A 21,973-nucleotide genomic window follows, 5' to 3' on the forward strand; every position below is an offset into this window, starting at 1 on the left:
TCGACTGGGATCGGCAATCGGCCACCACCTGCCTACCGTATGAGTATCCGTCTCCACAGGCCGGCGTTCGGGATGATGAATTTGAAAGACAGCTGGAATGGTGATTCTGCCCGCAGTGCTCTCTCTGCGCCTGCGGCAGATGATGTACACTACACTACAGAGGAGGCGTGTATGTACTCTACATACCGGTAGTTAGTTGGTTACTCGTGTACATACACAGGGTACAAACTCATGTACATATGAGCTGTCAGCTCGGTGCAATTTTTTCTTCTTTTCACAAACTGCACACGAGCCGCAATGGCATCCTCGGACCAAAACCTTCAGGATCTAGATCGGTGCTCATATCTGAAAAAGTAACCAAGCTGCTTGGGTACTTTCGTCGATATGGGTTTCGGCCGATGACACTCAAGACTCAAGAGTCTCCAGAGCCCAGAACCAGGAGCACTGCAGGTTTGGTATCCGTTCTGGATGGGCACCGTATGATACACACGACATGAACATACTTACTTAGGTAGCTCAATGCATTTTTCCGTGCATATATAAAAGCAACCGTCGAAAAATAACATTCGGTTACTTGATGCCGGCGAGAATGGGCGGGTCAGCGCGAAAGTTGAAACCGGCATTCACCCATCATCCGAGCCCCAAGTCTGAGTCTGAATCCGGGTCCGAGTCCGATCGGGCTGGCTGACTGGCTGACTGGCTGACTGACTGGCCGACTGGCTGACTGGTGGGATACGGTCGAGTGCTCGATGGACTCTTTTACGTAGGCTACATATTCCGAATACTCAGTGCTGCCGAGAGCCTGACAGGCTGCTGGTGGTGGGTCGTGGGCCGAATGGGAAGCTTGCAGACTTGCAGTCGTCAATGTGTAGGCCGCGTCGAGGAGGTGCATACATATGCGCGGGTTCCCAGTAACTTGCTCTTGATCCTATAATCACACCTACTTCCGCGGGAGGAGCTGGCTGGTCTGTTGGTTTGCCGTCGGTGTATTACCTATATGTACTTCATACTATACATACTTCATACATACCGGTAGAGTACATAGGAAGAACTTTGGCGGACAAGGCCTCAGCCGCCTCCTCAGGTTAGAACCCCATCCCCTCCTCGCCCCCTCCCCCCAAAGAAGGACCAAGTACGTGCAACGTGTAGTTGATAGTGGGAGATGTCCCAACGATGTATGCACGGCGGGCCCAAAGTACTCTAGGTATGTATGTACGGTGTGTATGTACATCTTGAAGGGGTGGGGGCCGGGACGGGACAGGTTGGGTCGGCCAGTGCGATCGGTCTGCGGCAGAGAATTCAGTTAGTTAACTATCGCGCCGAACGGCTATAACTATCCCGTGATGTATGTACGTACGTAGGAGTTCTGGAGCGTTCGTTCCATCTAGATACATCGGTACCGGTAGTGCACAGAAGCACACTCAATCATCCCAACAGTATTTTCCACCGAGAAAGCCCCCAAGGATGTGGCTGGCCTTGTGGGTTGCGGCCCTTCTTTCGAGAGCGGTGCGGTCCCTGTTGCTATTGCTTTTGGCCCGGTGGATCAAGGCTTAGGTTGTTGGTTACTGTCCGCTACGGCCGGGCGCGGTAGAGTACCGTCTAGTACAAACCGTGGGACCACAGGCTCCTCCCTGTGGCCAAACACTGGGCTAACTAAGCGAATAGACGCTAACTAATTGGACAAGGGAAACTTCCCCGCCTCGCCAACTGATACCTACCCGAAGTAGCGGTCTTGCGGCGATCTTTCGTGTTTTCGACCATGGCAGCATCCGCCCACACAACAGGCCTGTGTCGAGCTGCAGTTCACCTACGACCGGGTCTGCTTCGGTGTGGAGGGGCGTTTCTTGCACTCTAGCAGCGCCTGAGAGGGGAGGGCGGGGGGGCGAGGCAGAACATCACTGAGGCAAGCCCCCACGCCGAGTAACCGTTAATCGGTGCTGATGCTATCTGCCCGTCTGCCTCTGTGTCAGAAATAAGTTTTTACTGATTGGAGACGAGGACTGTTTTAGCGACTCACAGATCACAAATAATCCTGAGGAAACACAGCAGATGCTACCAGCACTATGAGCGACGGCCACGTTTGTTTCGTGGACAATATTTTTCATGGCCATCGCGATTCGCATGCATACCATCCCATACCTACACCCAACAGCTTGCTGAGCTGGGCTGGAGATGGCGAGCGTGTGTGCGTCCTCTGTTCTCGATGCGGAAGGGTAGGTATGTAGCATATATGGCTGGGGGATTGGGGATTTGGTGCCGGATGGAGGCAGGCGGCCTGCAGAATAGGTAGGTTGTTTGTAGTTAACGAGGAAGTCGATTGTTGCCTCGCTCTGAGGAATGGACGCTAGATATCTATCCATCGGAAGCGGGATTAAGTATGATACGTGGGCGGGGCGGGAATCTGGCGAATTTTGACCACCCCCTGGCCCGCTAGAGTACATAGGTGCCGGAATACCGGTATTATACTCATTCCCAGATCGGGATGCATAAGGGAGGGGAGAAGGGAGGGGGGGAAGAAGGGGATACACTACCTATCATACGATAGAGTACTTAGTATATGAATCGATCGAAGATGGAAAAGATGATAGATCATAGATGCTAATGGATTTGGCGGCATGATGCATCCCAAAGTTGTGATAATGGACCGGTAGTAGGTAGTAGAAGGAAAGGCCATGTTAAACGTACATATTCTCTCAATGCCCCAATTCCATTGTTAAACACACCTTTCCCCCCATCCCCATCCATCCCGATCCCATCCCCAATTCCCAACTGCAGTTTTGCTCCGCGTTTGAACCGGGTGCAGCAGCTCTCCATATGGTACGAGAGTCGAGACCGATCATGTCCTACTCACATGTCGAGAGGTACCTATACATGCATGTCCGATACTCACGGGCCAGGAAGGAATTGAGTTACTGGGAACTGGGCACATAAGATCAGCTACCGTGGCCCGTTGGTGTTGGCGTTGACGCCGGTACTCAGTATCTGAGGCAATTCATTCGGGACATACAAACGCCACGACCTCACAGTTTGTATCCTGGACGATCCGGAATGCCATTCGGATGGTGGGCTGGTAGGAATCCTGCCAGAATGGGAAAAATGCATGCAGTATGAATTCCTTTGGCTGGCATGGGCGTTTGGTGTTGACGAATGTCCCCTCTCAATGTGTGCAGTGGGCCACGGGCCTAGGTGTGAAGAATCTTCGAGTCCAATTATATTGGGCCTAGATGGTCTCCAACCCAGTCCGGGAGACCCCACCCCCTCCCTCCCCTCCCCCCGTACGATACGCAAGCCAACATGAGCTTAAAATCTTGGTCGCTGTCCATGCAGGATGATATCGTTTACGTGCGTGCGTTCGTTCGTTCGAATTATCTCCGGCGAATATTAGACGCGCCCTCCGCCTCTCTCGAGTCGAGAGTCGCAAGAGAACTTGATATATCTCCTTCGAAGCTCAACACCTCTACCGGTACCCCCCACATTCGCCACTGTTCGGTCCGATGCGAGGCTCGAGCCGAAGATGAGGAACCCCCCGGGTATCCGGGCGAGCTAGATCTAGAAAAACAAGTCTAGAGTCTAGAAGCACAGCAGGGCTTCGTGGAACGTCGTTCTGACGGGCGGGCCTTTTCTAGGCTTCGGCGGACGGGGGTTCATAATCGATGCATCGGTCAGTGTCGGTTTTCACTTCAAAGGACACGGGCTTACAGAGTTTAGATTTCTACTTCAAGCGCAACATAGCCACCGGTCAACCTCCTCCCCCCTCATCGTAGTCCCAATAAGCGCGCGCCCACCAGGCTGTCTCGCGCCCCAAGCGAGCATGACATCGCGAAAGTCCTCCACCCTCGAACGCAGCCGGCGCACTGCATTCCGACTCCGTTGTCTTTATGGTGCGTGAGTCGGTCAGAATCTTTCGAATAATCCGATCGGACTATGTGCTCGTACTTGTACTGACTTTCACCGTAGATCGTCACGACCGAGCAGAATGTACCTCGACCGTGGGGGACTCGTCCCCGGAGCAGCACTGGTAATCACTCGCGTCTCCGCCATCACATTTACATTTACATTCACGTTCCGAGGTGCACGTCGCGATGTTTTAACCCATTCTTTACTACATGCAAATGATGGAAGCAAATATTTTTCTCGATTCTATTGGCAAGGCTGCAGATATTGGGGATCCGTTGGCACTTTTTCCTAAATCGGCTGAGCGCCCTAAGAACTAAACGCGCCACGAACGTCGGAACCTGTGTGAATGGACAGCCTTGCGGGTTGGGGTAAGGGTTCAGCGACGGTCGACCTGAGCTCATGCACGTACGAGATACACGAGATACGGTACGATTCTAGAGATCACAACGACAGCGGCTCTTGTCGACGAGAACCCCCAATATTCCCCACGGACCTTTCGGCTACATTTTTTTCTCTCAATGCAGCCGTTCGGTTGAGGTTCTACATATCTCCCTATTATTCATCACCCCACCATTCCCATGCATAAAAGCGCCCAAGTACTAACCACCTAATTCGTTCTAGTTACCCTGGGCTCTAGAGTACGATATAGTTAAGCGCACCACGTCGTTTCTCACGAGTCGTCCATCGCTCTAGATACTCTAACCAAGTCGGTTGTACATACTGGGTGATGAAGCGACGCATATCGCCAGCCTCAACTTGACGTGGCAGATTTTCTACACTTTCGGACGGTCTCGGTTCTGTTGCGAACATCGCCGTTTTCAACCACATAAAGCCCCGGCCCATCATGCCACCGAGGCTGGCCACTGGCCGCTGGCCTTGGGGTACGCAGTCGATGAAAGTGGCCTTTCGATGGGTTGGGTTTCGGCGGTCAGCCCCCGGGAGGTAGGGACATATGGATATCTGCTAGATGTGGTGATCCCCGCGGATAGCTGAGGGTGGGAGGGGAAAAACGTCGCTTCTGGTTCCTGGTTGGCGACGGGTTATGGATTCACCGACCGCCACAACTGGGTTTCTCCATGCATGCCTATGTGCCACCTATTACTACCAACCATGATACACACCTTGAAGTCTTGGGCCCACCGAAACACCAGGAGACCTGAAGGAGTCTTCGGAGAGCGCAGTTGCACCACCACCCGTCTCGAGGGAGTGCGCATTCATACGCACGTACTCACTGGAGAGACCAACCAACTGCGATGCATTGCCAGCGATGGCGATCCAGACCTCCTAGCATCATCCGGAAACTGCACTCCCGTTTGTTCTGACGGGCCGCATGAAGCTTGGGAACCAACGACCTTGATGCTACACAATCCGGACTCAAGAGAATGCGGCCGGACGAATCGCCAGTGGTCGTCTTTCGCGATTGATTGCTTGCTTGCTTCGGCTGCCAGCGTATTTGAATTCGAGAGAGACTCAGCCTCGTTGACAGCACATGTTCAAATGATACCTTCAAGCCTACCTCGGTGCCCGTATTCCTACATACCGTAGGAATCAGGATGAGGCCTTTTGGTTCAGAGATGATAGGAGTAGTTTCGCATGATAGGTACAGCACAATCGGCTACCTAGCCAGCCAGCCGTTGTGCGCACTACGATCTCGGATATAGTCGGGACTCGATACTCTCTAGAGAGGGTTTGATCGATGCCGGCAGCGGACGGCTGAGCACATTGGGCCAGCTGTAACCGTGAATGGATTGATCCTCGCCAATGCTGGTGAATGTTGATGATGAGCTAGTGCCAGCTCGGGAGTTGCCACTACTACTACTACTACGCGACGGCCACACTGAGCACTGAGCACAGCACAGCACACACAACGTGCGCAGCTGGACCCGGCCCCGTTAGCGAACAAACTACCTACAACATACGAAAGTTAGATTTGAAGGAGTTTTACTAGGCAGGTTGAGCTTCGTGCGTGTCGACCAACAGCCGGCGGCTCGCCAGCCGCTCGTATGTTTGTGCGCCACTGCCCTTTCATGGGCGGCCTGGCGGGCGTTGGCATTTCAGCTTGCCCTTTTCGGATCGAAAAGGCAATTCTGCAGAATGAGGTTGGTGAACCATGAGAGCTGCGAAGCAAGTCTAGCCCTACACATATAACTAGAGCAGTGCTCAGGCGGTTGCACTGCGGGGCCGATAATGCGCTTTTGATCATATTGTGCGCAGACGTCTAGAGCTGGGTGTACGGTACCCACATACCGCTGCCGCTTTGCGGTCACTCAAGGGAAATTATCTCAGCCCGTGCTGAGCGTTGCAATTGTGCTCAGTGGTGGAGGGTGGGGACATATCGGATTCAGAAATACAACAAACCCTACTTGTTACTATGATAGGCCTTGGCCGGTAACATGCCCTGTACCCTACCTCCCTCCCAACTTCCCAAGCCAGCATACCTATTACCGGTAGGTTGAAGGTGGTTTCAGATCGAAAACACCTTTCTCTAGGAGTTGGTTGGTTAGTCACAGCATAACTCAGCTCAGCTCGAAAGCATGTAACGTCCCCGGCCGTAACTCGTGAGCCCACGGCTAAGGATCTAGCATTACATGTCTAAATACTCTAGTTACCATGCACACAAATCATCGGAACGTGGGCGGTGACTTCGGCAGTCCGGGGAGGACGATCACGGCCGCGGGCCCGGTACCGACTGCCGTGGTAATGGGCCCTAGCAGCCGTACGTACCTTGGCTGCGATGATTTCAGAGCCATAGGCATCCATTCGGCACTGTTCCCCAGGCCCCTCACCGGTCGGATGCCGGCACATAAAGTGGAGAACATCGGCTTCCAGCCAGTACTTATGCCGAGAAGGCGGCGCGGTGTGCCGACTGACTGCGCACACTACCTACAGACGCGGGCCCGCGCCGCGACCAGGGCGTGCATCCCAGGCTTTGTGGGAGTCCTCCGTTCGCTCGCATTTGACTTGTGATTGTGTGTCTACTGGGGCTAAGTGTACATCCGAAGCCAGGAGACGCGTTGCCGGGGATCGAGAAGCATACTAGATCTGGGATCACAATGTCAGCTGTTGCTACCCTCGCTCTCTCTCTCGCACGGAAGCTGCCCAATCTGTACGATGCGTTTTGTGAGCCCGAGCCTGTGTGCACTGTGAGCCCGGCTGCTTGCGTTCTGCGGGGCTCCGTTGCCGTGTCGTACCCGTTGCAACGTTCCGTTCGGACCGGTGACCGTTGTAGAAGTTCTATGGAGTTTCGTACGTACGTACGTATCTTCCCGCCCAGCTATGCTACCTACCTGTAACCTAGGCCCTAGGGTGTAGGTGTTTATCGGAATAGCTCCCGCTGCCGCCACGTTACAAACATAAACCCTACATATCTGATGCACTTAGATCATCGTACTCTGCTACGTCTTCCCTATAGGTGAGTTGGGGTTGTCACCAAACGTTCAACGTTCAACAAAACTAATCTTGACTCTTGAGGTGTATATGTTTCGATTCCTCCCGATTATGGGGCACCGGTGGCGGAAGTGCTGATCAGTACATTAGCGGGGGCATCTACGCGTTGCGAGGTCGTCCTGTTAGGTATCAGGGCCCATGATGGAGCGTCCATTTCGGCCTGGGGTCCAACGAATATCAGGAATCTCCAAGTTCTAGAAAGATTCTGAGCCGTCGGATGCAACCACCTGCGATCGTCATGACGATCGTGTAGAGGCCGCGCGAAGATCTCGAGAGACTTGCGCCTCCCGCCTCCACAAAATGAGGCGCCCTCGCTCTTCTTGCCGCTTCCAATAGGTAGTTCACTACACAGCGAGCATCGAAGTGCTTCTGGAGGACATGAGACAGCAGGCAGAAGGCAGAAGGCACTCCACAGCTACCTATGGTGAAAATATCTTTCTGGTGGCCTGGCCTAGCCGGAGAGCAATAGGTAGGACCCAAAAGGTGATCCGACTTCGAACGGAAGGCAACGTAGACGATTGGTATCGATATTGTCCAAGACTCGTTGGGGAAGGCATATTTTGCCCCCTCCACCACCCGCCGCCGCCCTATGGCTAGCCATCCCGTACCTCACAACAGTTTTGTGTGGCAAGTTGGAAATGGGTGTTTGTACAGAGGGGCTCCCGTCTAGAACCCGTCCGGAATAGTGTTGGATTTCCGTATGGACCAGTTTGCCCTTCGTCGTGTGTATGTTTTCCGCGAATGCTTTCGTAAATAATCTGTTTGAAATGGTACCGTAGCCTGCTTCTTTCCGCGCTCGTTTCGATACATACGATTGACGGTTGATTCGGGCGATCCAGATCATGGACCTATAGTTCTATGCTTTGGTGATAGGCAAGATGCCTAGCCGTATCACAGAACCGGTGCCTCTATGGTGTATGTTACAGTCACGATGGATGGACCCATCGTGATTGCGTACAATAGGCCTAGCAAACCCTCCGGTTGAAACGTCTGAGTGTCGTCCAAAGGTCCAAAACGTATTGAATCTCCAGGCAAAATACATCTACAAGCTGGTAAGCGTCCGATTTTCCCATGCCCCACTGGGAGATACATACCTCGTAGAAGCCCGATCGTACCTAGATGACTCGGTTGCTGGAAACAATTAGCTGTTTCGGTCTGCCTGAAGGGATGACAATAGTGACCAGTTGCTTCACGATTTTGCCTTAGGCACAGATGATGCTCTAAGAAATAAGAGAGGTTTAGACGCTCACAGCATAAAAGCCCTTCCTGCTGCCTACCAGAGCCCTCTCGTGCACAATCCTGTTGTTATTCCGGATTGTCCGAGCCTCGCCCTAGAGCCTCGGCTAGACACTACCACCCCTAAATGCCGAAGTGTGCGCACTCAGTGTGCTCAATGCGAACCATGTCCTCCCCCCGAAAAATCAAATTCTTCTCGATAATAGGCAGAAAGAGGCAGAACACAAAGTGTGCGAATTGTGTATATCTGCTGCCATTCCCGACTGACAGATCCCGAACGACAGACCTCAGTCTTATGCCAACAGTATCCCATCATACTTCGAGACCAGAGTTCAACTTCGATATTTGATGTTAGTGAGCCACTTCCCGTCTTTGAGCTATCTGCCCCCCCTCCCCTCATTTTCCCGAGCCACGACGCGGCCCCCGCTAGTCCCCGGAACGCGTGCTCTCTGTCGCGATCGCTTTTGCGGCTCTGCGAAACGCACGCCCTACTCATACTTTCTACGTGCTGTCCTGCTGCCCACAACTGGGCGAGAAGCGAGAAACCTCCTTCTCCACAATCACTGCACATACTCAACCTCCACTGCGATGCTGCCCAGTCTCCGCCATTCTTGCGACCCTTGGACGACTAATACTTGACTCTCTTCGCATTCTAGTCACAGATCATATAATTATGACTTCCTACACCTGCAACTCTCTCCAATGCTCCGCCAAATTTGACTCCGACAACGAACTCTGGTCTCATGTCATGGCGGAACATCCGGAAGCGCCGCCCCGCGCTGAGCCCGCGCACAATTCTACCGGAGTTGGGCTTCGTGGCGTTGGCAACGCGGCCCATCAGAGCATGTCACCTCGCGGCGAGCCCGAGCACGACACCGCTCGCAGACGAGGCGGGGCAATAGCACTAGGAGGAACGGGCGATGTGGCACCAGGAGGCGCAGCGAGAGGCGCGGGCGGAGGATCGCGTACAAGGTGGGGGTGAGCCTCAGATCATCCGACTCTCTCCTTCTCCCCTTTCACGAGCTGATTTTGAGTTTCAGGCCGTCGGCGACAGTGGATGTGCAAGCGGTCAAAATGCCTTCTCGCGACAAAGGAGGTGATCCCTCGTCGAAACTCTCGACCCGCACCGCGCAGCTGGAGATCGCACCGCGAAACACCGATGTCGCACAACGAAATGTTTCCCCTCCGGCAAAGCGCAATGCATCTCAGATCAGTGCAGCGGATATGAGCACGAAACAAGAAAACAAGCCGCCCCACCCCAGCTCCGGAAAAAGAGTTCGGGCACCACCGCAAACGAGGAAAAGTGTGTACTAACTCTTCCCCCCGTACCCAGAAGATCTACTGACCGATTTCTTAGGTCAGCCGCGCTCGCAGAATCGGAAACAGGTAGAGCCGGATCCAGCCTTCATCAGGAACCTGGGGTCTCCCCGGGACGACGACGGAAACCGCACGAAGCGTCTGTTCAACCCGGACCGAGACGATGCTAGGACCTTCAAGCCCCACCAGCCAGCGCCGCCGAGCGCAGATCCAGTGCCTACTGAAGATGCACGGCGGAGAAAGGTGGCAAGAAACCATCGCCCATCTGCCGGTATCCTCCAGAAGGATATACCACAACTGCAACAACAGTCACCACACCCCCCCACACCAGTCGCGATCGTGCAACGTAATCCTGCCCCCGTGCCGAGACCCGTGAAACAAGAGCCGGATCATCAACCGCCCTCTCTTCCTCACGTGATTGCCCTGCCAAATGAGAGCGAGGAACGCCTCAGGATGGTACGGCAGCCAGTGACCCGGCCGATCAGCCCCGAGCAACTCATTGCCGAAGTTAAAGGGATCTATGCCGGCTTGATAATGGTCGAAGCCAAGTGTTGTGAAGTCGATGCGAAGCAACACCAAGCCGCTTTAGAAATGGACAGTAACATGCCCTCGTTGAACAACGAGCAATGGTCCGTACTAGCCCCCCCGCCTATCATATAAGAATGTAGGAAATAACAGGATCCATGTCTGCAGGCAAGCCCTTATAGCATTACACAGAACACTTTTGCACGAACATCACGATTTCTTTCTGGCCTCGCAACACCCGTCCGCGAGTCCTTCTTTGAAGCGACTCGCGCAGAAGTACGCGATGCCGGCCAGGATGTGGAGACATGGTATCCACAGCTTTCTAGAGCTACTACGCCACCGCTTGCCTCATTCTCTCGAGCACATGTTGACTTTCATATATCTAGCTTACTCGATGATGGCCCTATTATACGAGACAGTGCCCGCTTTCGAGGATACCTGGATTGAGTGTCTTGGGGATCTTGGAAGATACCGAATGGCTATCGAGGATGATGATGTCCGTGACAGGGAAGTCTGGCAGAACGTTGCGCGGTTTTGGTACAGTAAGGCAGCAGACAAGACGCCAGCTGTCGGTAGACTCTACCATCATCTCGCAATCTTGGCGAGGCCCAATATCTTGCAACAACTCTTTTACTATTGCAAGAGTTTGGGTGTTAGCCAGCCCTTCAGCTCCGCCCGGGAATCGATCCTGACAGTCTTCGATCCTATCTTTAACCCGGACGTGTTTAGCAGCAGAAGCCAGCCAGTTGACGCCTCATTCATTCAACTTCACTCCATCACGTTCTCCCATATTGAGTTCGAAAAGTTTGACTTTGCGCTTGATGCATTCCTAGATCTCCTTGATAAACACATCAGCCGACCTCAGTCCAAATGGAAGGTTAGTACCGCTCATATCCCTCCCCTCCATGCATATGATGCTAATAACAGTAGGTGCAAGGGTTTTACATGGCTGTCTGCAACATTACCTCTCTGTACCAGTACGGCGCACGTGATAGTTTGCTTCGGAAAGCTTGGAAGGAAAGCCGGAAGACCCATCCCTCTGCCGAGGCGGGCGCCGTTGGAGACGAAGAAATGGAAGAGGCACCGCCCACCGATGTCGAAGCGGAAGCCGCAATCGCCACCCTACTTCCCCCGTACGGGACTAACCCAGAGCATGTGGACCCTATAAATGCGACGGATGACAAAGAAATGGACCCAGAAAGCGCCGGTCTCGCCCAGTCCATCCAGGAGATATCGCTCAATGTATCGAAGCGCCTGGCGTTTACCGTGCTCGGCCTTGCGCTCGATCGCATCAATGATGCCAACACATTGCCCCATACTCACGCATGGATGGTCTTCGTCGAGCACCTCACCAACTCGGTTGCGGCCATGCGTCTGATAGAGATGGAGTTTCCCTGGAAGTCTTTGGTTGACATGCTCAATGACATGCGTCTCGCGTACGATGGTGCGGCGGAGAAGATCGAGGGCAAGACATTCCCGGTCCCCGATAAGGGCGTGGGCAGGCCACTCCCCGAAGACTACAATCTACGTGGGTTTGACTGGGCCAAGAGATATTTCCCGGCTCGCTGGTTCGAGGACGCGCAGGTAAGATCCGAAGGTCATAATATTGGGATGTCGCGTGCTGACTGTTTGGAGATTGATAACGAGGAACGTACGCAAGAGCTGCCGTCGATGACCAACATCCGGCGCGAGCGCATTCTGTGGCTTGCTTTGAGAATCTGCGCGACAGATGACTGGATAGTATACGATGAGGGAATGAAGACCTTCGCTCTGCATACTGCATTGCTGCAACGTATGGAAGAGGCGAGCAAGCGGGCAGCTGCGGCAGCTGCGAGGCGAGAGAGGCGTGGGCGGGCGTTGGCCGATGATGACGATGTTGACATGACGACCACTGGATACAGCAACTCCGACGAAGAGGATTATGTCATGGTGCCACCTGCGCTGCTGGAACTCAAGAAGAAGAGGCGCCAGCTCCAAGCTCAACTTCAAGCCGGGCCACTTGGCCATGTCATCACGCCAGAGGCCATCGCCGAGGTTTCTCGATCCGCTATCGTCAAAGGCCCGGAGGCGCTGGACGCGCAAATTACTGCCTTTGTCGTGGACACCAACTTGTTGGTGAGCCATCTGGAGACATTCAACTTGGTCACGAGGGAAGGATGGACAGTCATCATTCCGAATTCTGGTAAGCGGTAGAATTCGACCAGTGAGCTGTACTGTTTTAACCATTTTCCGTACAGTGATTACCGAACTCTCGGGCCTTGCAAACAACTCTTCCGTCGGGGATTCGGCCAAGAGCGCCATGATAGCCATCAACAAGGCAATTGCTGATAAAGCTAACATCCGGATCATCACCGCGAAGGGGAACGACGTCACAAAGGCCGGATTCTTCAAGGAGAAGGTGGAGCGGGACGAAAATGAAATCCGCAACACTGACGACATTATCATCCGTACTACCCGCCACCAAGCGGAGTCGCGTCGTTACGCGTTTGCGTCCAAGGGCGTTATCGGATATGCCGCTCAGCCTGCCATTCTTCTGACCGAGGACACCAATATGCGCGTTAAGGCTAACGCGCGTGGAGTCCCGGCCATGTCGACTACGATCCTCAAAAAGTTCTTGGTGCAGTTGAGACCCAAAAGGCCGTCTCCTCGAAGACCTGAGAAGAAGTCGGCCGCCCCGGTTGTTAAAATCAAGTCTGAATACGATGATGAGGATGATTTGCCTATGCCGGATATGCCGGAAATAAAGGACTCGAAGCCCATGAGAAACAATCCTGCGGTTGTCGAGCCACGGTGGAAAACGGAAACCCCAAGTTACTCCCCTACTCGGTAGGTGGGATTAAATTAGTGGGACGACGGGAGTGGGAGGGTGGGAATGAAAATGGGGAGGAGACCTTCGTCTACCGCAATGGACAGCACTAGCCTTGTCAGGACGTACACGGGTGGGATCAAGGTCAGCACACGGTTCTCTTCTGAGCCCGTTGCGGTCGATACACACTCGGAGAACACGCTAGGAGACATAGTGCCATTCGGTAAACCGCACACACGGCACGGAGGTACCAGGGATTTGTTTTAGGTTTTCTTTTCTTTCTCGTTGGTATGTGCTTTACATGGGAAATGGGTCTTGTTTTTTTGTTCGGTTTGTATTCTGTATTTCTGTATCGTGCGTGAATTGTGTGAATTGCGACTGTCCAATAGAGAATTACTTGTGTTTCCACGGATTGTTCTCTCATGTGTCCCATATCCATCTCGACACCTATCCCACTTTCCGCCTTGCGCGACTGTCTGCGCTGGTCACGGTACGTACATACTCCGGTCACTAAACCTCCCTCCCCCCCCCTCCCCTATGCAGAATATGTACTGACACTTGTCTAGGCCGGTTGACCCTCACCCAGCGGACCGGATCCTAGGTACGTTGTACTTGCGCTGAGGTTCCTACTCAGATACCTAACAGATACTTTGACTAAGAACATAGGTACCTTCTCACTTACTTGCTCAAGTAGCTCAAAGCACATTCTCTCTTGGAGCCCGTCAGTACTAGACACCGGCGCGACTTTGTTCCAATATCTAGCAACAGCGACTACAGCAGCCACAACCTCAGCCACAGCCACAACTTCAACCTCAGCCACCGCCACAGCAGCAAGGGGTGCTGCAATGCGAACCACCACACGCCACAAGCTCCTGATCCTGTGCGCACTCCACCCTCCACCTCCCCTAGGATCATACCTAGCACAACTCTCACGTTCATTCCTTCATCACACCCCTGTCGAACCAAGCGCTGTTCAGAATGATCCCAAGCCCTGTCGCAGGCATGGTGCGCACTCGCATATCTGCAGCAGCAATCTCATCCACCACATCCGCATCCACACATCCACACATCCAGGGGATGGTAGGGGGCGTTGGACTCGTATGTGTGAAGGAAGGGAAGGGAAGGTGGAGGAGCCTAGGAGATGGAGGGTTGCCCTGCCGGAAAGGAATGGATGGCAAGGGATGGCAAGGGATGGAATACCCGACGTACGTACGTGCCGCGAATTGGAAGGCCATACGGACAACTACGATCGACTCGACAAGACTCGACAAGACTCGACACGGCGTGCGCGCAGGTGGGTGGGGGGCGGGGGGGCGGAGGGCGGAGGCGACGCGGGGGTGACGCGATGGGAAAGACACTTCGCAGTTTTTCTGTCTGAGGCTTTCTCTGTCTAATCATTGGAGTTCACAGGATCCGTGTCTGTATGTCGTATAATCTTTTCTCTCTCTTTTTGAGTTGAGAATTCTTGATTTGCGTCATCAGGCGATTCGAGAGGATTTTTTGTGGGCGCGCTCCGCCTCCTTCCTCTCGGCTTTGGGGCCGAGACTTGATTAGCTGGGTTTGTTGGTAGGTGCGCTGTCTGTCTGGCAGTCAGCAAGAGCAGTGTGCGGTGTGCAGACCCAGAGTGCGGTGCGGTGTGATCATCGTAAAAGCGTGGATCGATCGGTGCGGGAACATGATTGGCGTTGAACTTGCAACAGAGCCAATCACAAGATGCAGATTTTGAAGCGACGGAGGGAGCGCTGGAGCAGTGGGGTGTGCTTCTGAATATTTATTTATTTTCGCACGCCAACGGAAAGGATTGCACTTTTGCAATTGCAAACTTGAAGACGGGATCGTCTTGTCTACGTACCCAACTAACAAACACAACTGTTTTTTTGCATCCCCCCGCAAGGAAGGCTCGCCGGTCGCGACCTAAGAAAGCCCTGGCAGAGCTTGCTACATATGCACAGTGCACACTACATACTTGTTCTCTGAGTAAGGACGGATACCTTCCCACCCCGGTAGATGACGAAAACCACCAGTCTCTGATCCTTCGCAACCAGCAAGCTCGCTTGCGGCTACGCTCACAGGGTTCCCCGAAACGGAAGTCGAACAACGGAAAATCAGGTTACTTATTTTGAGCTGAGGCCTCAGGCGACCGCCGACCGGATGGAATCATGGAAGGCTATCATACCTACAGGAATTCGCAGCAGCCGCTTCCGTCCCATGACGGCACCCTAGAGGACGTCACAAAGAAGTCCGCGCCGCGTCGCGCAAGGCTCTCGGAACACGCCCGAAACGACCGGACGGCTGCGATAGAGTGGAGTGGGGACATGCCGGGGATATGCCGGAGGCGACGGTGCTCACTGCTCACTGCTTCCTGGGGTGATGGAAGCGCGCATGTTGGAAGGTTGCAATGGGGCTGCGACTTCGAGTGGCCACGGAGATGGCCATGGCCATGGGATGCGATGCGATGGGGCAGAAAGTGGCAAGGAAGGAAGGGTGGGACCGAACGCGGTCGTTGGGCCGATGATTTGCTTGTGCTCAGTGCTCACAGCTCACTGGTCGTAGATACTTATGAACCATTCCTGCATTTGGGATTCGAGACTTGAGAGCGCCGTTAACTGGTTGACTATCTACTAGTAAGTTGTAACTCGTATCATACTTGTACTCTGGGAAACTATCTATGGCGCTACGATATTGTTCGCGACAAGGGCTGACAGCGCATACGGCCAACCAAATCCATAGCCTTGTCATCCTTTCGCCGCCTCAGGCACCGATGGGCCATTCCATCACAGTTGCTAGCTTAGTACGGTGTCATTGTCGTTAATTCCTATATCTTTGCGGGCCTTTAATGTGGGTGAGCCGCAGAGTCATACGTACCCGGATAGCGGGATAGTGGGATTCATGTGTCGTCTCCCGGAGTCGATAATGCAGCCGACAGTCTAACCATCTAACTAGTACCTAGCCATACCGGCGGGTTAACTACCCATACACAGCAGTCACTCCATGACCAATGACCTTCGCTTTTGCGCACAGCCGTGTGGAGCCATGGAAGGTGACTCTCCTTCCGTGGCAAGGAAAATCTGACGGCGAAGTGATACGTATGGGACGTCCAGGTTCGAGGGGCGGGAACGAGTTGGGATGATAGCAGCGGTGATTGTGATAGCCGTGACAACTGTGCCGACGGGGCACGTGGGGTGCCTGGGTGGAGGGTTCCCGACTCCAATCCAATCGAGCCGTGGTCCGTGGGGCTTCATGTGCGCGCAGAGGAGCAGTGCAGCCTTACGTACGTACTCCAGACGGCAACTAGTTATACCGGAGCCTTGTTTCCCAGGCCTGCATTTAAACTGCACTGATATTTCTTGTCCCGGCTATTGACTGGGCACATCCCGCTTCATCCCGCGTCTTCCGGCGCGCCAGCATGTCATATCAATGTCTCCAGAAGATCAAACAGCGCACATCGCACCGCACTGCGCCGCCGTGAAGTTCGGAAAGCTTAAAGTTTAAAGTTTAAAGTTTATTTGTACGTCGGCGTCCACGGTCACTGCGCGCGGCGAACATTAGTTAGCTGTCGGGGGATGTGCACACGCTGCGTTTCGAGAGTTCGCCTATGTACGCACACAACTACATAGGGGGGGGTTCCGTCTCATGATGGAGATCAGCGTGGCGGTTCCTGCGTCCAACCGAGCTGCGGAAACGGAAACATGGGCGAGGAGTAAGCGCTAGTTACTCGATACGATCACTAGGAATAGTGTTCGCACGCGCGTGCGAGGTAGGTTAGGCACGTGGTTTTGTTCAGCTTTTGCCGTTTGGGGGATCGTCTACCTGGGTAGAGTAGGACGCAGTATGCTCTACGAGTAGAGTATATTATGCGTTCCCACCCTACGATACGGCGGCGTGCTCCATGTGTTAATTGTACGAAACCCACGAAATGAGGGAGTGAGTGCGCAAACTACACAGTGGCAATCAATGTGATGTGATACTTGTGTACATTATCCCCTACAGTATCTAGTGGATATCCTTACACCTTCCAGAATCCACATTTTGAGGATCAGCTGTAAAATCGCACCCACGCAATCCCTACTCAACTCGACGTAATTTCTCAGTCGATGTTAGGCGGTTATGCACTCTATTCTATGCACCACGGACTTCATCTCCGTCTCAAGTCAGCCGTTGCACATCTTCTAACCTGTGCACGCGGGTCCATAGGGGAAATTGGAACGGAAAGGGTGCGCAAGCACCTAGAAAAGAACTGAGCGCGGTGTGTTCCATGTGTGTGTGGGGGGGGGGGGGGGGGGGGGGGGGGGATAGGTAATTAATCGAGCGCCATTTCGTGGTCGGTGTTTGGTTTCGTATTGGATGTGCGGCGCCCGAAACGGGTTTCGTAAATATGTCGAACTGTGTCGAATCGATTGCCCGAGGCCGTAATTTGTGTGTGTTTTTTAACAGGCCGATAACTATTATCCACCGTGGATCGATACTCTACTCTACTCTACCTATTACTTTATGCTGTGATGCTGTGATAGGTATGTACTCTAGATACTCTAGATAGGGCCGGTCGGGCTCTGCGGCGACAAAATCCTGAGCTCGCGCAAATCCGCTGCTCAATCGCTAGAGTATTCAACCCTACAACCTCCCTCGAGACTTACATATGGCCCACATGGGTGATGTGCGCAGAAATCTAAGACATGCATACAGTATATCACTATAAGATATGTGATATGTGGAAGAAACGAAGCTCTGCAGTGCGCAGTACACAGCAGTCCAGAGTCGACTGCTGTGTGTCACGAATTCCCAAATTAGAACACCATCCTACAGGCTACCGCAGGCTTCTCGATTCCTCGATTCAGCCTGTTGAAGGACAAACGATTATCAAATGTTTCATCGACTGTTTAGTGATTTCGTTGGTAAGATGATTCCGTGATGGTTGGCGACGAGGATGGGAAGGGGTTGCATCCCACTGAGCACATCGAGATCAGGGTGGAGCGCGCTGCACCGTCTGCCGCGATCACCGAGCACCACCACAGAACACCACCGCCGAGCATATCTGCATTACGCACACGCTCGCCCCCCGCTTTTACGTATGTCGGCTCTGATCCGTGGCAACACTGTGGATCCGAAGGAAGATCCTCCTCACTCCGCCTCCCTTCCTCCCTTCCTATCAGGCGTGCGCTCGCATCCAAGGACTTAGTAAGCTCAGGCGCCATCGTCATGCGACCAGCATCCGGCTTCGTAGTGAGCCTAGGAATATCGCTGTACTATCATAGGTAGTGTAGTACACAGTGGATGCCAGGTGAGCTGGGTATGGTATTCCGACGTTTGGATCGTTCGCACCAATGACATCCGCAGCGACGGATGCGAGCTACGTAAAGCGGACTGATTCACGGGATTATATCGAGTAATATCTTGTGAATATCATCGCGAGTGATATCATATGATTTCTCGCCTCGACGCTGTAGTGCTGCACTGGGGGTCAAGGTGAGCGGGGGTGGGAGCAAACGGGATATTAATGTGGCTGCCCAGTTCGAGGAGGAGCACTCGACCGCAGCTGGCAACGGACGAGGTGGTGCTCCAGAGTTCTGTAGTGGTTTGGAGCTGGGGTGGAGCGGATCCGCCGGTACGGTGATGGATGCCGGATGATGGTCGTCGGTGTGGCCGTTACCACTTCGGCTGCGCTCTACAGTGTGTGCTGGATCTGTGACTGCTTCTGGCTGCCAGTGAATATTCGTCGACCACGGCGCGAGGTGGATATCCGGGCATGGTGGTCCAGACTCCAATATGTACTTCACACAGGCCCTGACGGTTCGAGCCACTGCCATCGCTCTTTCAATGGGTTATCGCAAGTCCATGGGACCATTCGAGTAGGGATCCTCGCGCGGTGGTTCAGTACTTGACACAGGTCCTGACGCTCTGAGCCACTGCCACCGCTCTTTCACTGGGCTACCACGAGTCCACGGCACCATCCTCGCCAGGATCCTCGCGCGGACACGGGAGTCATGTCACTGAGCGATGACTCGGTTGTTATAGTTATACCGGGTTGGGCCGGTATGATTTCCGTGACAACAGCCAACCGTGAGTCTTCGCTGTGCACTGCGTACGCTGCTCACTCGCTGTAGCCTTCAAAACACGACATCACGCTTCTTCCCTGGAAATTGCGAACTGGCCTGGAACGGGCCTGGAGGGTTATGGGCCAACAGAACAGCCGAGAAGCAGCCGCGGCCCGGCCATGTAGTCAGTGCTATGCACTCGCCACGGAAGGGCCATCAGTGCTCGCCGGTCGGTGTGTACATGCAAGGTACGTATCAGTGCTCCCCACGGTATATATACTGAAGATTTCCTGGCGAAAACCCCCATGCCCGCGAAGGTGCATTCCGTCAGCTGCTTCCGAAATAAGTATGTATGCACGTATACAGAGCGATCGACACTCGCCTCGAAAGGCTGAAAACCCTTCATTTGCACTAACCTCTCCTTACGGGTGCGCCGGCTAGATCCTGTGTTCCCTGGTGTGATCTGTTCGGCAGAAGAGGTAGTAATCGCGTGTTGACCTGGTAAGATATATACCGGTATCACGTGATAAGCACACCACTCACGTGATCGATGTCTTCGCAGCAACACGTGACAACCGGTCCTGCACCTGACGATACACCCACAGGAGAAGCTCGCCAATCCCAGACGAATTCGCTGGCTGAGCGGGGTTGAAGCCACCTCGGAATTCTACCAAGGTCGACAAAGATCCCACTCGAATCATGGGCACGCACTCGCCGACTACCCAGCTGCATTTGGAAACGCAACCGGCAAACGCCAGCTCTGCGCCGTCGCCGTCCGGGGTATCATTCTAATCCCGCGTACATCTGCTACGATAGCGTAGATAACTATGCGTGGTCAGCAGGGTCGGGCGAGGCGAAGGATATAATGGAATCACCGTATGTACACCGACGAGAAAGCGCGCGTGGGGGGAATGAGGTAGCGGCGAACACGCACAAGCACATGGCATCCCGAATGAAGAGGATATACCACCAGGGAAGGGGTTTGAGGGTTTTTGGACGGCGGGCTCGGGACGCTTGGTGTGGCGGCCTCTCCTAGCCGTGGACGGAAGAATAGGCTCAGAGACGGTTGCCCGACGAGGAGACTCCGGAGTATGTACTTCCCACTTGCTAAGGAAACCACACACGTTGTCTATCGAGCTGCCCAGAAGGTGGTGGCAGACGACGCAGCGGGTATTCCCAGCGATGCTCACCGAAAGATATCGATCAAGTGATAGATCCGCAATATGGAGCCGCAACTGTTTTCGCACCCTCAGAGGCGCACACACTGGCACTGTTGGTAATTGGCATTATCGACGGGATGTTGGATCCGGGCACCAGTAGTGGCTGCTGCTGCTGAGTTCTTCGGCACCGGCACCCATTTAGTACCGTCTCAAAGCGCCTTTAATTTCACGGCCTCTCCATTACCTACCTTCGAATGGGATTTCTGTTCATCAGCTTTTGCAGTGCCGACTCACGCGGAGAGGAATTGCATGACCGATACCTAGGTTCCTTGGTGGAGTAGTGAGAGACCCAAAAACAGGATGACACAAAGGCGTGATCAATTGAAAGTGAGGTCTATGACGATGATGATGAGAAGAAAAGCAAGACGGACAGGAAGAACAATAGTGACAGCAAGAAAATTTCAACGTTTACCAACCGTATCGGGCCTGATGCAGGCCTCACCTCCATAACACATATGACATAGGCCCGACCAGGTCCCAACAAGGTCTCCTCTCTCCAGTGCTCACTACGACGCCAAGCCTCCTCGACCTCCGCGCTCCCTCAGTAGCCGAAGAGCAGGGCTACAAACTTCCGTGTCCACCAGCACTTCACGAGCAACTACATGGCAGCATGAACCTTGCCATGGCTTCGGCGACAGCCAACCGACGAAGCCGTTGTTTCGACGGCCCATCTCCATTCGGTGGTTGATAGCCATATCCGAATTTTCGAAGACACCGAATCATAGCATTGACCTTTGTTCCTAACTCTCAACCGTTAAACCATTGTCTTATGTACATTGTCCAGTCCGTCCATTTTCGAGGCTCGGACGATGCGGGGCTAGGTACATCGCCGTCCATCCGGAGGCCATGGCAGAAACGGGGCAGTCCCAAGGAGCCGCCGAACCGAACGGATGTATTCAAATGCTTGAACGGAATAAATGTTGGATAATGGATTTGTGAGTAATCAACAGTTTTGATGCTCTTCGTCCTAAACGGCACCAAGTAGCCCGAGATTTCGTCTGTATGTCATGTGACTCTCCCTTCTGTGCCTTGCCAGGGACGGTAGGAAATATGTACTTGAAACAGACGGGAATTCGTTAGAAGCCTAACCAAGAGCGCTATATCTTCGCATTCCCAAGTGGAAATCCCCTATGACCGCAGGTATTCCGTCGTATAGTCTTCGCTACTGACAGACGAGTCACGAGACCGACTGTTCAGATGTCGTCCTACCGAGGTAACCGACGGGAGCGAACCGTTGGGACCGAGAACATTGCGGCAGATAATACGACATCTACTAGAAAAAAATCGTCTCGTACATAAGCTTCCGCGCCTCCATGGCTTGTGGTGCTACTATGCTAGTAGTGCAAAAGAAATGATTTCACCCAGGCTCGATCTGGGGACCTTGTGTGTGTTAGACACATGTGATAACCAACTACACCATGAAACCATTTATGATAACATCTGGTCTAGTAATTTTATGGACTGCTGGCAATAATAATAATACCCAACGTAGA

The 21,973-nt window shown here is 53.5% G+C and overlaps 2 protein-coding genes and 1 non-coding gene across 3 annotated transcripts; 2 read left to right on the forward strand and 1 right to left on the reverse strand.

Annotated features, from left to right (window-relative positions):
- Window positions 1-9,654: 9,654 nt before the first annotated feature.
- BZA05DRAFT_416091 (uncharacterized protein) lies at window positions 9,655-13,252 on the forward strand (the record flags this gene model as incomplete). Its single annotated transcript, XM_051485361.1, has 6 exons — window positions 9,655-9,883; window positions 9,938-10,526; window positions 10,591-11,299; window positions 11,353-12,006; window positions 12,058-12,604; window positions 12,660-13,252. 6 exons carry the CDS (start codon window positions 9,655-9,657, stop codon window positions 13,250-13,252), a joined length of 3,321 nt encoding a protein of 1,106 aa, XP_051342535.1.
- A 293-nt stretch (window positions 13,253-13,545) lies between these two features.
- BZA05DRAFT_199968 (uncharacterized protein) lies at window positions 13,546-15,005 on the forward strand. The gene is made up of 3 exons (XM_051479484.1): window positions 13,546-13,718; window positions 13,795-13,829; window positions 13,895-15,005. The coding sequence occupies exons 1-3, from the start codon at window positions 13,651-13,653 to the stop codon at window positions 14,620-14,622; spliced, it is 831 nt and encodes a 276-aa protein (XP_051342536.1). The 5' UTR covers window positions 13,546-13,650; the 3' UTR covers window positions 14,623-15,005.
- Window positions 15,006-21,832: 6,827 nt separating this feature from the next.
- On the reverse strand, window positions 21,833-21,906 carry BZA05DRAFT_t77. The gene has a single exon. It is a non-coding gene; the product is annotated as a tRNA-Val (tRNA).
- Between the last annotated feature and the right edge of the window lie 67 nt (window positions 21,907-21,973).

The sequence above is a fragment of the Tricharina praecox genome (genome assembly GCF_024521635.1).
Source record: "Tricharina praecox strain CBS 144465 chromosome Unknown BZA05scaffold_4, whole genome shotgun sequence".
NCBI lineage: Eukaryota > Fungi > Ascomycota > Pezizomycetes > Pezizales > Pyronemataceae > Tricharina > Tricharina praecox.

Bases quoted from the DNA above. Each gene is read 5' to 3' on its own strand.
- BZA05DRAFT_199968 (XM_051479484.1), top strand. From the start codon at position 13,651: ATGTGTCCCATATCCATCTCGACACCTATCCCACTTTCCGCCTTGCGC. The intron at 13,719-13,794 runs GTACGTACATAC...ACACTTGTCTAG, and splicing joins GACTGTCTGCGCTGGTCACG to GCCGGTTGACCCTCACCCAG. The intron at 13,830-13,894 runs GTACGTTGTACT...CTAAGAACATAG, and splicing joins CCCAGCGGACCGGATCCTAG to GTACCTTCTCACTTACTTGC.